This window comes from Rhinoraja longicauda, chromosome 11, assembly GCF_053455715.1.
Source record: "Rhinoraja longicauda isolate Sanriku21f chromosome 11, sRhiLon1.1, whole genome shotgun sequence".
NCBI lineage: Eukaryota > Metazoa > Chordata > Chondrichthyes > Rajiformes > Arhynchobatidae > Rhinoraja > Rhinoraja longicauda.
This window is the reverse complement of record NC_135963.1, coordinates 27,070,358-27,087,562: the sequence shown is the minus strand read 5'-3', so window position 1 is coordinate 27,087,562 and position 17,205 is coordinate 27,070,358. Positions and strand designations below refer to the sequence as shown.

General features: G+C 43.8%; 1 protein-coding gene across 1 annotated transcript in view; it reads right to left on the bottom strand.

Annotated features, from left to right (window-relative positions):
- ttc39a (tetratricopeptide repeat domain 39A) overlaps positions 1–11,293 on the bottom strand; it is a 79,253-nt gene extending 67,960 nt beyond the window's left edge. The window contains exon 1 of the mRNA XM_078407965.1: positions 11,097–11,293. Within this exon, the coding sequence (XP_078264091.1) occupies positions 11,097–11,293 (197 nt within the window). The remainder of the gene's footprint in view (positions 1–11,096) is intronic.
- Positions 11,294–17,205: the final 5,912 nt, after the last annotated feature.

Below are 17,205 nucleotides of genomic sequence, written 5' to 3'. Positions count from 1 at the left end.
AGAAAGGAGCGAGAGAGAAAACGGAATTACAGACCAGTTAGCCTGACTTCAGTGGAGTGCAGGTACAACAGGCAGTGAAGAAAGCCAATGGAATGTTAGCCTTCATAACAAGAGGAGTTGAGTATAGGAGCAAAGAGGTCCTTCTGCAGTTGTACAGGGCCCTAGTGAGACCGCACCTGGAGTACTGTGTGCAGTTTTGGTCTCCAAATTTGAGGAAGGATATTCTTGCTATTGAGGGCATGCAGCGCAGGTTTACTAGGTTAATTCCCGGAATGGCGGGACTGTCATATGTTGAAAGACTGGAGCGACTAGGCTTGTATACACTGGAATTTAGCAGGATGAGAGGAGATCTTATCGAAACGTATAAGATTATTAAGGGGTTGGACACGTTAGAGCAGAAAACATGTTCCCAATGTTGGGGGAGTCCAGAACAAGGGGCCACAGTTTAAGAATAAGGGGTAGGCCATTTAGAACTGAGATGAGGAAAAACTTTTTCAGAGAGTTGTGAATCTGTGGAATTCTCTGCCTCAGAAGGCAGTGGAGGCCAATTCTCTGAATGCATTCAAGAGAGCTAGATAGAGCTCTTAAGGATAGCGGAGTCAGGGGGTATGGGGAGAAGGCAGGAACGGGGTACTGATTGAGAATGATCAGCCATGATCACATTGAATGGCGGTGCTGGCACGAAGGGACGAATGGCCTCCTCCTGCACCTATTGTCTATTGAAAGATGCTGGAGTCAATTATTAAAGAGGTAATAACAGTGCATTTGGATAGCAGTAAAAGGATAAGTCCAAGTCAGCATGGATTTATGAAAGGGAAATCATGCTTGACAAATTTTCTGGAATTTTTTGAGGATGTGACAAAATGGATGAAGGGAAGCCAGTGGATGTAGTGTATCTAGACTTTCAGAAATCCTTTGATAAGGTCCCGCACGGGAGATTGGTGACTAAAATGAGAGCACATGGTATTGGGGGTGGGGTGTTGACATGGATAAAAAATTGGTTGGCAGACAGGAAGCAAAGAGTAGGAGAAAACGGGTCCTTTTCAGAATGGTAGGCAGTGGCGAGTGGAGTGCCGCAAGGCTCGGTGTTGGGGCCGCAACTGTTTACCATATATATTAATGACTTGGAAGAGGAAATTAGAAGCAACACTAGCAAGTTTACGGATGACACAAAGCTGGGTGGCAGTGTAAACCGTGAAGAGGATGTTAGGAGGTTGCAGGGTGACCTGGACAGGTTGAGTGAGTGGGCAGATGCATGGCAGATGCAGTATAATATAGATAAATGTGAGGTTATCCACTTTGGCGGCAAAAACAAGGAGGCAATGGTGTCGGGTTAGGTAAGGGGGAAGTGCAGCGAGACCTAGGTGTCCTTGTACATCAGTCACTGAAAGTTGGCGTGCAGGTACAGCTGGCAGTGAAGAAAGCTAATGGCATGTTGGCCTTCATAACGAGAGGATTTCAGTATAGGAGTAAAGAGGTTCTGCAGTTATATGGGGCCCTGGTAAGACTACATCTGGAGTATTGTGTACAGTTTTGGTCTCCTAATTTGAGGAAGGACATCCTTGTAATTGAGGCAATGCAGCGTAGGTTTACGAGATTGATCCCTGGGATGGCAGGACTGTCATATGAGGAAAGATTGAAAAGACTATGCTTGTATTCACTGGAGTTTAGAAGGATGAGGGGATCTTATAGAAACATATAAAATTATAAAAGGACTGGACAAGCTAGATGCAGGAAAAATGTTCCCAATGTTGGGCGAGTCCAGAACCAGGGGCCACAGCCTTAGAATAAAGGGGAGGACATTTTAAACTGAGGTGAGAAAAACCTTTTTCACCCAGAGATTTGTGAATTTGTGGAATTCTCTGCCACAGAGGGCAGTGGAAGCAAAATCACTGGATGGATTTAAACCACAGGAGCCCGTGCAGCAGAGAACAGACGCACTGCAGAGGCCCAGAGGAAATGCACCGGGCGCAAGGCCCGGGCTACCTCCACTTCCACTGCAGCACCCATCCACTTGTGTCCTACGTGTGGGCGTGCCTTCCGGTCCCGGATTGGCCTCACCAGTCACCTCCGGACCCACAGCCACCAATCTTCCAACAGATAGAGCTCAAGGGACTAGTGGAATCAAGGGATATGGGGAGAAGGCAGGCACGGGTTATTGATTGGGGGCAATCAGCCATGATCACAATGAATGGCGGTGCTGGCTCGAAGGGCCAAATGGCCTCCTCCTGCACCTATTTTCTATGTACAGCAAGGGGTATTTTCCTCAGGGTTATTAACATCAGGTAAAGTTGCACAACAGACTGTAGAGATATGTTTTAGTGCATGTTGCCCCAAGCATCATTGTTTCCAGTAACAGGTCTGTGCAAAAGTATTAAAGCATCGAGCATGGTAAAGGCAGCAAGAGCCGAGTTAGTTTCTATGTTATCCGTGCTTCTACATGTTAGTACAGTCATGGGCAATTTCTGCACCACCCAATAATACAGTCTGTACAACAACAACTTGTTTCATTCAAAGCACAGATCAAGCTCAATTAATTAAGCAAATTCAAATTTTGTTCACAAATTGTTATGAATTACATTTAGCGTCAAAGCCAATATGAATAATACCACTTATCGTGTCAGCCACAAAACGTCACGCCTTGATGTTCACAAATCCTTTTCAAGGAGGACCCAACTGTCATTGAAAATATATTATTTTAGAAAATACCTTAATTAATTGCTTGTGATGTTCTTTGTATTTCCCGTTCCACTCCTTGGATATGCTTATTTTGTTTTCCAAATCTTTTCTATGTCTCTCTCTCTCTTTCCTTTCCTTTCCCTCTCCTTATTTTCTTAGTTTGGCTCAGCCTCTATCTTATATGCCTTGTGTCATCTCTGCCCAATGTTTTCTTATATTTTCTCAGACTGCTCTCCCGCTCAATGATATTACTGCTTCTCTGGGACCTCAGAGTTTATACTTCTGTTTGGCTTTGCATTATCTTGACATTCGCCAGACAGTTTTTGTCTCCCATTTTATTATGCAAAAGTCCACTCTGCTCGATCATGGTCGTTTTTTTAAAAAATGACCTCTCTTACACTAAATACTATCACAAGTATTTAGTTCTGTGGAACATTTTCAAACTAATAATTGGTCTGAAGAGAAAGAGTTAATACAATATCTGTGGCAGAGACTCACTAGGTGGGGAAGGGCGAATGAGAGCTGGGACAAAGAGCAGGAATACGAGAATCAAGGTAACATGTGGAGTTCCTTCATTAAACAGAGTCAGTTCAAGAATTTCCTGCCACGCTGCAGATGTCCCTCTGCCAGACAGACCAGCATTTCAATGCAATTACATATCATCATCTCATCAAGCGCAATTAGGCAATAAATATTGGCCTTACCAGCAAAACATATCCCATCAATGAATAATTAAAACACCATTAGAAACTGATGGTGTCTAAGGTAATGAAGCAGAAGGAGAGACTGAAAGACCTACACAGTGAACCAAGCAGTGGGAGACAAAGGTAACTAGTATTACTAGTATTAGTAACTAGTATTACTAGTAATACGTATGAAACTAGTATTAATTGGAAGATGAATTCCAATACGTATGGAGGATACATCTCTCCACTTTCACTGAAATTAAACACTGTCTAGCAATGACTAAATGTGGATTCAGTATCAAATTGTATGCTTGTACAAGAACCAATAGGTCATGGCAGAAATTGTAGAGAAAGTTCAGAATGATTAATGAAGTTATGTTGGGTTGACGGAATGATTGATAAGAGGACAAAAAAAGGAGCAAGAAAATGGAAACCATTTCAGTGAGAAAGCGATAACTTATGGAACAAGTTCCCTGTGAATACTGTACAAGCATGCAATATTGATTCAATAAAATAAAATGTAGATGTATTTTTTGAAGGAAATGTGTATTTGGTATTTAAATAACTTATGTTTAATGTTTTTGTGAGTGCCATGTAAATAACTTCTGACATGCAATATGGTAAGTTTGACATGCTTGACAGCAAAATATGTTTCATCCTTGTTTCCCTATGATTTCTCGCCTTCCGAGTCTGTTGTTGATTGTAATCCCGTATAGTCTTTTCATACCTCGATACACATGACAATAATAAACTAAACTAATAAAACTACTGATTACTGAAACATTTGTTATCGTTGCATTATGTAATAGTGAAAATAATGGATGGTGCACAAGATGAACTTTGATCTTGCTATGTTCCTAATTTGTGTGAATCTGCAGCTCTTGTTGAATATGATGAGGTCCTACAAGGTGAATTTAGGGAGCTAGGAGATAAACTAAAAAGTAGGACCTCAAAGGTAATAATCTCTGGATTACTACCAGTGGCATGTGCTAGTCAGAGTAGAAATAGGAGGATATTTCAGATGAATACGTTGCTTGAAAAATGGTGCAAGGGGGAGGGATTTGAATTTCTGGGACATTGGAACCAGTTCTGGGAGAGGTGGGACCGTTACAAGCAGGACGGTCTGCACCTGAGCTGTAATGGAACCAATGTCCCTGGGGGAGTGTTTGCTAGCGCTGTCGGAGAGGATTTAAACTAATATGGCAGGGGGATGGGAACAAGAGCAGAGAGACAGAGAGGTATAAAATGAGGGTAGAAACAATAGGTAACAAGGTGAAAAGTAAAAGTGGCAGGCAGAAAAATCCAGGGCAAAAATCAAAAAGGACCACTTTGTAACATAATTATATAAGGGGCAAGAGTGTTATAAAAACAACCCTGAAGGCTTTGTGTCTCAATGCAAGGAGTATACGTAATAAGGTGGATGAATTAGGTGGATGATAAGGTGGAGATGGTTGTTAATGATTAAGATGTAGTTGGGATTACGAAGACGTGGCTCCAGGGTGACCAAGGCTGGGAGCTCAACATCCAGGGATATTCTATATTCAGGCGGGATGGACAGAAAGGAAAAGGAGGTGGGGTAGCGTTGCTGGTTAGAGAGGAGATTAACGCAGTGGAAAGGAAGGACATTAGCTCTGAGGATGTGGAATCGATATGGGTAGAGCTGCGAAACATTAAGGGGCAGAAAACACTAATGGGAGTTGTGTACAGGCCACCTAACATCAGTAGTGAGGTTGGGGATGGCATCAAACAGGAAATTAGAAATGCGTGCACTAAAGGTGCAGCAGTTATAATGGGTGACTTCAATCTACATATAGATTGGGTGAACCAAATTGGCAGGGGTGCTGAGGAAGAGGATTTCTTGGAATGTTTACGAGACCAACATGTCGAGGAACCAACGAGAAAGCAGGCCATTCTAGACTGGGTATTGAGTAATGAGGAAGGGTTAGTTAGCAGTCTTGTTGTGCGAGGCCCCTTGGGCAAAAGTGACCATAATATGGTGGAGTTCTTCATTAGGATGGAGAGTGACAAAGTCAATTCAGAAACAAGTGTTCTGAACTTAAAGAAAGGTAACTTTGAGGGTATGAGACGTGAATTGTCCAAGATAGACTGGCAATTTATACTAAAAGGGTTGACGGTGGACATGCAATGGAAGGCATTTAAAGATTGCATGGATGAACTACAACAATTGTTCATCCCAGTTTGGCAAAAGAACAAACCAGGAAAGGTAGTGCATCCGTGGCTAACAAGGGAAATCAAGGATAATATTAAAACAAAAGATGAAGCATATAAATTAGCCAGAAAAGGTATCATACCAGAGGACTGGGAGAAATTCAGAGTCCAGCAGAGGAGGACAAAGGGCTTAATTAGGAAAGGGAAAATAGATTATGAGAGAAAACTGGCAGGGAACATAAAAACTGACTGCAAAAGCTTTTATAGATATGTGAAGAGAAAAAGACTAGTTAAGACAAATGTAGGTCCCTTGCAGTCGGAAACAGGTGAATTGATCATAGGGAACAAGGAAATGGCAGACCAATTGAACAACTACTTTGGTTCTGTCTTCACTAGGGAAGACATAAACAATCTGCCGGAAATAGCAGGGGACCGGGGGTCTAACGAGATGGAGGAACTGAGGGTAATCCAGGTTAGTCGGGAAGTGGTGTTAGGTAAATTAAATGGATTAAAGGCCGATAAATCCCCAGGGCCAGATAGGCTGCATCCCAGAGTGCTTAAGGAAGTAGCCTCAGAAATAGTGGATGCATTAGTGATAATTTTTCAAAACTCTTTAGATTCTGGAGTAGTTCCTGAGGATTGGAGGGTAGCTAATGTAACCCCACTTTTTAAAAAGGGAGGGAGAGAGAAAACGGGGAATTATAGACCAGTTAGCCTAAATCGGTAGTGGGGAAAATGCTAGAGTCAGTTATTAAAGATGTGATAGCATCGCATTTGGAAAGTGGTGAAATCATCGGACAAAGTCAGCATGGATTTATGAAAGGCAAATCATGCCTGACGAATCTTATAGAATTTTTTGAGGATGTAACTAGTAGAGTGGATAAGGGAGAACCAGTTGATGTGTTATATCTGGACTTTCAGAAGGCCTTCGACAAGGTCCCACATAGGAGATTGGGGTACAAACTTAAAGCACACGGTATTGGGGGTTCAGTGTTGAGGTGGATAGAGAATTGGTTGGCGGACAGGAAGCAAAGAGTATGAATAAACGGGTCCTTTTCGGAATGGCAGGCAGTGACTAGTGGGTTACCGCAAGGCTCAGTGCTGGGACCCCAGTTATTTACAATATATATTAATGATTTGGACGAGGGAATTGAATGCAACATCTCTAAGTTTGCGGATGACACGAAGCTGGGTGGCAGTGTTAGCTGCGAGGAGGATGCTAGGAGGCTGCAGAGTGACTTGGATAGATTAGGAGAGTGGGCAAATGCATGGCAGATGCAATATAATGTGGATAAATGAGAGGTTATCCACTTTGGCGGCAAGAACAGGAAAGCAGAGTATTACCTGAATGGTGGCCAATTAGGAAAAGGGGAGATGCAACGTGACCTGGGTGTCATGGTGCACCAGTCATTGAAAGCAAGCGTGCAGGTGCAGCAGGCAGTGAAGAAAGCGAATGGTATGTTAGCATTCATAGCAAGAGGATTTGAGTATAGGAGCAGGGAGGTTCTGCTGCAGTTGTACAGGGCCTTGGCGAGACCACACCTGGAGTATTGTGTACAGTTTTGGTCTCCTAATCTGAGGAAAGACATTCTAGCCTTAGAGGGAGTAGAGAAGGTTCACCAGATTGATCCCTGGGATGGCAGGACTTTCATATGAAGAAAGACTGGATAGACTAGGCTTATACTCGCTGGAATTTAGAAGATTGAGGGGGGGTCTTATTGAAACATATAAAATTCTTAAGGGGTTGGAGAGGCTAGATGCAGGAAGATTGTTCCCGATGTTGGGGAAGTCCAGAACCAGGGGTCACAGCTTAAGGAAGTCTTTTAGGACCAAGATGAGAAAACATTTCTTTACACAGAGTGGTGAGTCTGTGGAATTCTCTGCCACAGAAGGTAGTTGAGGCCAGTTCATTGGCTATATTTAAGCGGGAGTTAGATGTGGCCCTTATGGCTAGAGGTATCAGGGGGTATGGAGAGAAGGCAGGTACAGGTTACTGAGCTGGATGATCAGCCATGATCATATTGAATGGCGGTGCAGGCTCGAAGGGCCGAATGGCCTACTCCTGCACCTATTTTCTATGCCTATGTTTCTATATGGGGCAAGTGTGTTGCAATTTCAGATTTTTCAGCAGATCCTGAATTCTAGAGTCTTACATCCTCCTGCCGAAAATCCTTGTAAAATACACAAAATTAAAATATATATAAAGACTAGCACACAGTTCACCCTCTGCAGCAATTTGAAACTAGTATTAATTGGAAGATGAATTCCAATACGTATGGAGGATACATCTCTCCACTTTCACTGAAATTAAACACTGTCTAGCAATGACTAAATGCGAATTCAGTATCAAATTTTTAGATTGTCCAAGAGATTGTCACTCAAACTGCAAATGACCATCAGACTGATCATTGACAATATTGCTAGTTTGTGGAAAACTTTACAGTAATTTCCCAAAACAGTGGCAATTTACACATGCTCAAAGCCAACAGTTTTAATAATCAGCTAAGGGATGTGGACCCATATGTGCAAATTAAATCTTGAACCTGAAGACTCATGTTTTATTTTTAAAATATCCCATTCTCAGCTGAAGCTCATTTATTTTAGCATTTCTTTGCTTAATTTAATTTATAGACATTTATTGCTGTTCAAGGAAATGAAATAGAAGACAGGGAACAATCTGAGAGCTAGCCAAGCAAAGTCAGGTTGACTTTATTGTCATGTGCACAAGTTGATGTACAGGAAAAAATGAAAATCATAGGCACATATATAATAATAATAATAATATTCATTTATTGTCATTGCAACGAGTACAACGAAATTAAAAAATAGCCAATCCTGATGGTGCGTAAAAACATATATGCAATAAATGCAAAAACAAATAAATACAATTATATTAAGTACAAAAGATTTTTTAACAGTGTTGCCTAGTGCAGAAGGTAGTGTTCAGTTCTCGTATGGCCCTGGGGTAAAAACTGTTCTTAAGTCTGTTTGTTCGGGATTTGATCGACCTGAAACGTCGTCCAGAGGGCAGATGAACAAACAGACAGTGGCCGGGGTGGGATGGATCTTTTATTATTTTGCCTGCTCTACTGAGGCAGCGTAGGCTGAACAGGTGCTCCAGGGAGGGCAGTGAGCAGCCGATGATCTTCTGGGCCGTCGTGATGACCCTCTGAAGGGCCTTCCTGTCCTTTTCTGAGCAGCTGGCATACCATGTGGTTATACAGTATGCCAGCACACTCTCGATGGAGCAGCGATAGGACATCATGAGCTTCTCCTGCAGGTTGGTTTTCCTGAGGATCCTCAGGAAGTGGAGTCTCTGCTGTGCCTTCTTCACTGTGGTGATGGTGTTGGTAGACCAGGTAAGATCCTCTGCGATGTGCGTACCCAGGAACCTGAAAGCGGGTACCCTTTCCACACAGACCCCATTGATGTAGAGTGGGTCGTATTCTACACTGGTTTTCCTGAAGTCAATTATAAGTTCCTTTGTTTTGGAGGAGTTCAGGACAAGATTGTTCACTGAACACCATGCTGCCAGCCTTTGGATTTCATCCCTGTAGGCTGTCTCATCTCCTCCTGAGATGAGTCCAACCACAGTCGTGTCATCCGCGAACTTGATGATGGTGTTGGTGGGATGGGTGGGGGCGCAGTCGTGAGTGTAGAGGGAGTAAAGGATGGGGCTCAACACACAGCCCTGTGGTGAGCCGGTGCTCAGTGTAATGGTGGAGGAGAGGTGAGGGCCTATTTTGACGGTCTGGGGCGGTTGGTCAGGAAGTCCTTGATCCATTGGCAGATGGTTTGGGAAAATCCAAGGTCAGAAAGTTTGGTGACCAGTCTGCTCGGGATGACCGTGTTAAAGGCAGAGCTGAAGTCGAGGAAGAGCATCCTCACATAGCTCCCCTGGTGTTCAAGGTGGGTCAGTGCAGTGTGAAGAGCAGTGTCGATGGCATCCCCTGTAGACCTATTTGCTCTGTAGGCAAACTGGTATGGGTCGAAGGTGGGTGGGAGGCTGGCTTTGATGTGCTGCAGGACCAGTCTCTCGAAGCACTTTGTGATGACCGGTGTGAGTGCTACCGGACGGTAGTCGTTAAGGCCGCTGATGACAGACTTTTTCGGCAGTGGGATGATTGTGGCGGACTTCAGGCAGGGAGGGATGGTGGATTTTAAAAGGGACAGGTTGAAGATTTTTGTGAAGACCTCAGATAATTGGTCTGCACATTCCCTCAGCACTCTGCCCGTCACACCATCGGGGCCTGCAGCTTTCCTGGGATTCACTGCTCTGAGAACGCGCTTAACATCATACTCCTGCACAGTGAAGGTGTTGCTGTCAGGTGCTGGAGAGGGTGTTATGTCTGCCACTGCAGCTTTCACCTCGAAACGAGCAAAGAAACAGTTAAGTTCCTCTGCCAGCGAGGTGTCGCCATCGGCAGTTGTGCGGTTGCTGGTCTTGTAGTTGGTGATGTGCTGGATGCCTTGCCATACCCGCCGTGGGTCATTGTTGGTAAAGTGGTCCTCAATCTTCCTCTTGTAGGACGCTTTGGCATCCTTGATGCCTCTCTTCAGGTTGGTTCTAGCAGCACTGTATAGAGCTCTGTATATGGAGCACTGTATATGGCACCCACAAAAACTCTAAACATAAATTACACTTATTGAGCTTCCATGTAAACACTGAAAAGCTACCAAAGTAAAGGTACTTCTGCAGAAAAAGTTCAAGCAAGTCTCACAGATAAATTAGAAAACAAACTGACTACTATGCCACTGAAAAAAATAGAAGATAAAATTAACGAGTTTCCAAAATAAGGAAAGCAACAAAATAAGATTTTCTTGGATGAGTAAAACAATGAGAATGTCAATAAGAGGTTTTTTTTAGAAAATCTAGATTGAATATAAAATCAATAAATGAAAATAGATAAAGACAATTCTAGGTCTAAGACGTATGTAGACGCAGGCAGATTGGTAAATCAATTCGCCAATGTAAATTATACCTCGTGATTTGGAGCAATAGAATCTGGGCTGATTGGAAAAGTGGGGAGAATAAAATTGAATTAGTTCGATGACAAGGGCAAACAATCTCGGCGAGTTTGGTGCTGTATTATTATAAACAAAGTTAGGCCGGTATTGTAAAAGGAAACCGTGAAGCGATTATAGTGTATTCATGGATAGAAATTCTTACAAAGTGTTCCAAGATCAGCGATATTGAACTGGCATTTTGTTTCTTTGGAACTCAAAGTAGAGTCGAGAACAACTTTGAATGTTTGCATTCCGGACAGTCAAGTTCAAAGCAGAACTAACGAAGTTTAAAACTTATCATTCTGCAACACAAATATATAAAAACGTACTGCCGGGCAGCGCGAGCACCGACCCGCCGCCGCTCCCGGGCAGCGCGAGCACTGACTCGCCGCCGCTCCCGGGCAGCGCGAGCACCGACCCGACCCGCCGCCGCTCCCGCTCCCGGGCAGCGCAAGCACCGACCCGCCGCCGCTCCCGGGCAGCGCGAGCACTGACCCGCCGCCGCTCCCGGGCAGCGCGAGCACCGACCCGCTGCCGCTCCCGGGCAACGCTCACCTCAGCTCGGACTTGCTCTTCTGCTTCCAGAGCGACGCGAGGTTCGTGGGCGCGGACATTGGTTCAGGTGAGCGGCGCAATTCCTGGGCACGAAAACCAAACGGTGTGGTCCTGAAGTTTAGAATGGGTTCCCAGGGTTGGGTGAATGACGCGTGGGGTTTCATTGCGCACACGCCACTCCCAACAGACGCCTTCATATTCGGTCCCACCCAGACTAATCACGAGGAGTGCAGATTGCTTTCATAACAAAAAGCTCCAAGTGTCTTGATAAATTAATAAAAATGACAATTAAAAAATGTATTTTTTCATTGTCTATTGTACAGGCAGCCAGTCTGTAAAGATTTGGGGCTGGTCTTTGTCTTTGCTTTCTCATAAACCAGAAGCTCTGGTGGGATGGGGTATTCAAGAGGAACTTCATCAACCAGGGTATAATTAAAATGTGGAAGCTGCAACCACGAACCGTTGAAGGGGAGATCTGTGCACACACTTTACTGGAATAAGGTGAGTGAAAGATAATGTGGCGAATAAGCTAGTTTGGTCAGGTGACCAGTTTCCCCTCTGGAAGTTGTATGCAACACATTTCAAAGCATGCAAGTGCAGAAAGCACAGTATCTCAAGAATTAAGTTTGTGGTTGAGTCAATTGTGTTTTAAGAACAACACAAAAGATTAAGGACAAAATTAATCCATCAGAAAAATTCACCACCGTCAGACAGGAATGTAAATGCTAAAACGTTTCTTAAGTTGAAAACCATTGTGCAAGACAAATGAAGGATCTGTGAAATATCATGAAATACACATTAATATTCATTTCAATGGTCGCATCCTTAGTATTATTTAATTAAGATACAGCCAAGTCTGTCCGGAGTTTGTACGTTCTCACCGTGACCTGCGTGGGTTTTCTCCGAGATCTTATGTTTCCTCCCACACTCCAACGACGAACAGGTTTGTAGGTTAATTGGCTTGGTAAATGTAAAAATGCGGGGATCGCTGGTCGGCGCGGAGCCTGTGGGCCGAAGGGCCTGTTTCCGAGCTGTATCTCTGAACTAAACTAAACAGGCTGAAGCCAACTCGATTGCTGCATGGCAATAACTACAATAAAGATGACAATAATACCACTCTGGAGCACAAACATCATGACTAACTCTAGTTCAGAGGTTCTGCTGCATTGTCAGGGGAGATGTTCAACCAAGGCCTTCTACTCTCGAGGGGGATGTAAAATATCTTATGGCATTATTTCAAAGACCATGAGCCTAGTGTCATGGACAATGTTTATTCCTCAGTCAACAGAGAATTTAGATTTAAAAAGACACAAAGCGCTGGAGTAACTCAGCAGGTCGGGCAGCATTTCCGGAGATCATGGATAGGTGAGGTTTCAGGTCGGGCCCGTCTTCAGGCTGATTGTAGTGGGAGGCGAGGGAGAAAGTGAAACTTTGTGTCGTTCATTGTTCATATTTATAGGTTGTAAGCTACCCGTGAAATATGAGGGGCTGTTCCTCCAATTTGTATGGCCTCACTCTGGCAATGGAGGAGGCCGAAGACAGAAAGGTCAGTATGGGATGGGGATTTAAAATAGTTAGCGACCGAAAGATCCAGCAGGTCTTGACGTGCCGAGAACAAATATTCGGTGAAACTGTTGCCCAGTCTACACTTGGTCTTGCCGATGTAAAGGAGCCCATGTCAGGAACACTGAATTGCTGAATGCAGTCGTCGAGGTTGGAGGAGATGCATGGAGGAGATGCATGCCTCACTTGGAAGGACTGCTGGGATCCCTGGTACAAGGACAGGTATTACATCTCCTGCAGTTGTGGATTAAATTACCCGGGAAGGGGGTGGTTTGGATGGGAAGGGATGAGTGAACCCAAGAGTTGCAGAGGAAATAGTCTGTGGAAGGCAAAGGGGTGGAGATAGGAAGATGTGGCTGGTGCTAGAATCATGTTAAAGGTGGCAGAAGTGTTGGAGAATGACGTGTCGGCTGCTGGGGGAGGGGGGGGGCTTGCATCTCTTACGATTGCAGAATTTAAGATTAACTGGCAGTTTTTACACTGTCCCTGTGACTGCTTGCTGTGCACAGACTATCTAGCATGTTTCCTACAATACAATACTACTGTAACTACACTTCATGGACTGTAAAGCACTTTGGGGATCCTCTAAGCATTACAAAAAGTTCCATATAGTTACAAAAAACATTATTTTCCCCTTGAAGTCCAAAATAATTCATTTTGGCTGAAGTGCTATAGGGCGTTTAAAGGTTTATTGCTTCCCTACGATACAAAACGACAGGTAGTTATTTTATCATAAACCACAAAACTGTGGGTAGACAATAGACAATAGGTGCAGGAGTAGGCCATTCGGCCCTTTGAGCCAAACCACCATTCAATGTGATCATGGCTGATCATTCACAATCAGTACCCCGTTCCTGCCTTCTCCCCAAACCCCTTGACTCTGCAATCCTTAAAAGCTCTATCTGGCTCTATCTGGCTCTCTCTTGAATGCATTCAGAGAATTGGCCTCCACTGCCTTCTAAGGCAGAGAATTCCACAGATTTATAACTCTCTGACAGAAAAAGTTTTTCATCATCTCCGTTCTAAATGGCCTACCCCTTATTCTTAAACTATGGCCCCTAGTTCTGGACTCCCCCAACATTGGGAACATGTTTCCTGCCTCTAACGTGTCCAATCCTTTAATAATCTTGTTTCGACAAGATCCCCTCTCATCCTTCTAAATTCCAGTGTATACAAGCCTAGTCGCTCCAGTCTTTCAACATATGACAGTCCCGCCATTCCGGGAATTAACCTAGTAAACCTACGCTGCACGCCCTCAATAGCAAGAATATCCTTCCTCAAATTTGGAGGCCAAAACTGCACACAGTACTCCAGGTGCGGTCTCACTAGGGCCTTGTACAACTGCAGAAGGACCTCTTTGCTCCTATACTCAACTCCTCTTGTTATGAAGGCTAACATTCCATTGGCTTTCTTCACTGCCTGCTGTACCTGCATGCTTCCTTTCAGTGACTGATGCACTAGGACACCCAGATCTCGTTGTACGTCCCCTTTTCCTAACTTGACAGCATTCAGATAATAATCTGCCTTCCTATTCTTATCCATGCTTATCCACATTAAACTGCATCTGCCATGCATCCGCCCACTCACACAACCTGTCCAAGTCATCCTGCAACCTCATAGCATCTTCCTCACTGCCACCCAGCTTTGTATCATCTGCAAATTTGCTAATTGTACTTTTAATCCCTTCATCCAAGTCATTAATGTATATTGTAAATAGCTGCGGTCTCAGCACCGAGCCTTGTGGTACTCCACTAGTCACTGCCTGCCATTCTGAAAGGGACCCATTTATCCCCACTCTTTGCTTTCTGTCTGTCAACCAATTTTCTAACCACGTCAGTACCCTAGCCCCAATACCATGTACTCTAATTTTGCACACTAATCTCCTATGTGGGACCTTGTCGAAGGCTTTCTGAAAGTCGAGGTACACCACATCCACCGGCTCTCCCGTCAATTTTCCTAGTTACATCCTCAAAAAATTCCAGAAGATTAATCAAGCATGATTTCTCCTTCGTAAATCCATGCTGACTCGGAACGATCCTGCTACTGCTATCCAATTTCCACCCTTATCTGTTGTCTTGTCGGCATGTGTCATTGTTTTGAATGCATCATAGCAGGATTGAATTCCTTCTGGCTAGTAGTTTAACTGGTTTCGTTACTTTAAGCACAATATTGCATTTGGAAGCAATGCTACTTAGTTGATGGATTTAATTGGGCAATTCATTTGTCAACCAGCCTAGTGACCATGTAGATGTAATTAAAGGACAATTTAATGTACCCAATATCTATTTGCATATACTCCATCCAAAGGAGTTCTCTTCATCTTTGTTTTATATAAGATGTGTAGTTTCTGGTGTGTTGTTTTTCTTTGTTTAAAGACATTGTTTTGCTGAGCTAACACATATGCCCCTCTTGTTGTTAATTGACCCAGAGAAAACAAAACTTGTCCAGAGCAAACTAGAGAGATGGTGACCTGCTCTCACTCATGTTGATCTTGCAAATCCATTACAAATCTTACACTGAAACTGCCTTCAGGGAAATCTAACTAGTACTGATTCTCTGAGTTAACTACATCCTGGTTAGCACGTGACTCTCAAGATGCTCTTAATTACCAAATTGTCACCATTGTTCAAGTAATTCTTTAATGTTTGCTTGGACGATCCACATTACTAGCCATACTGATCTCAACTTTTTGCCAATGCTCCTTTTCGATTAACTCTGGGTATGTCACCTACTGGTTTAGTATTCTTTTAACTCTGGTACAGTAAGAATCAAAAAGTTACTAATTGGTGGGAAAGGGCATGATGCAATGTTTAGTAGTGGTTTGTGGCTACTGCAGTATAAAACTGTCTATCAGCGCTTTTCCATATCATGGTTCTGCCAGGAATGAGTAGGTTAATCTATGATGAGCGTTTGTCGGCACTGGGCCTGTAGTCCCTGGAGTTTAGAAGAATGAGGGGGGGACAGACCTAATTGAAACATGCAGAATAGTGAACGGCTGGATAGAGTGGATGTGGAGAGGATGTTTCCATTAGTGGAAAAGCGTAGGACTGGAGGTCATAGCCTCAGAATTAAAGGCCGTTCTTTTAGGAAGATGAGGAGAAATTTCTTTAGTCAAACGGTGGTGAATCTGTGGAATTCTTTGCCACAGAAGGCTGCGGAGGCCAAGTCAGTGGATATTTTTAAGGCATGGATAGATTCTTGATTAGTACAGGTGTCAGTTATGGAGAGAGGTATAGATCAGCCATGATTGAATGGTGGAGTAGACTTGATGGGCTGAATGGCCTAATTCAACTCTTATTCCTTATGATGGTTCAGAGAGTGAGTTAGCTCGAAAAAACAAACACACACAATTACAGAAGCTGGAATCTGTAGCAAGAAAAGAGGAGAGCGTCTAGAGGAAGCCAGTGGTTCAAATAACATATGTGGAGGGAAATGAACAGTTGCAGAAATCAATGTTCATACTATTGAGTTGCAGGCAAGGCAGGCAGAATATGAGAATTCCCCTAGTTTGCATTTGGCCTCGCCCTTGATCCCTAGTGGAGCAGACCGAGGACAGACGGGTCAGTGTGGGATCCAGATGGCTGCAGCAGACAGAGTGCAGGTGTGGAGGGATAAGTGAACCAGGGAGTCATGGTGAGAGTGGTCGCTGTGGAAAACAAAGGGATGGGAAGGACAAAGATGTGACTGGTGGTGGGATCGTGTTGTAGCTGACAGAAATGCCAAAGAATGCCACATGTGATGTGCTAGATGTGGAGGCTGGTAGGATGAAAGTTAAGAACTAAGGGTATTCTACTCCTGTAGGGAGGCAAGAGCCGAAGTACAGAACCTAGTGGAGATATGGATGAGATGCTTGGGCAACCAGTTTGGGGGAAGGGGAATGTTACATTTCCTGAAAAAGAGGACATTATAGATGTCTTGGAGTGAAAAGCCTCATCTCAACCAGATTAATGGAGCCAAACTGAGGGTAAGGGATGGCAGCCTTGGGCCTGTCCCACTTAGGCGATTTTAAGGCGACTGCCGGCAACTAGGCTGTCGCCGACAGTTTGCCGGGGTGTCGCGGGCATGATCGTGAGGAGTCTTCCAAAGATCATAGTGGAGCGCATTGCCGAGAAATCAAATGGTTTGAAATCTCTCGACGACAGCTGGCTTGTCACCAGGCATCGTAGCTTATTGCGGTCACTGTCGCATGCTGTCCCCAGGTTTGATAGGTTCTCTTAAGATGCATTTAGAAGCACGTAATATTAAAATAAGTAAGATGCTTGTGTTTAACCAATTTATTTACCGTCAGGACTTTTGACAGGTAGATTGGAGGCGACAGTGTGACGGTCAGGTAAGCGTGGGAATTTTTGCGATATTTCTGGCCTCAGCCATTACATTTAAAGTGGGCTCCCAACCCAGATATTCAACCCAGAAACCAGATATGCATCTCCCTTACATTTTCAAAGAATGCCCACACACTTTTCACAAAAATCCACTGAAACACTTAAAATTATTATTTTTAATACAACTATTAGTAAACTGGAAGTAAATCCGGTTTATTCTTGGT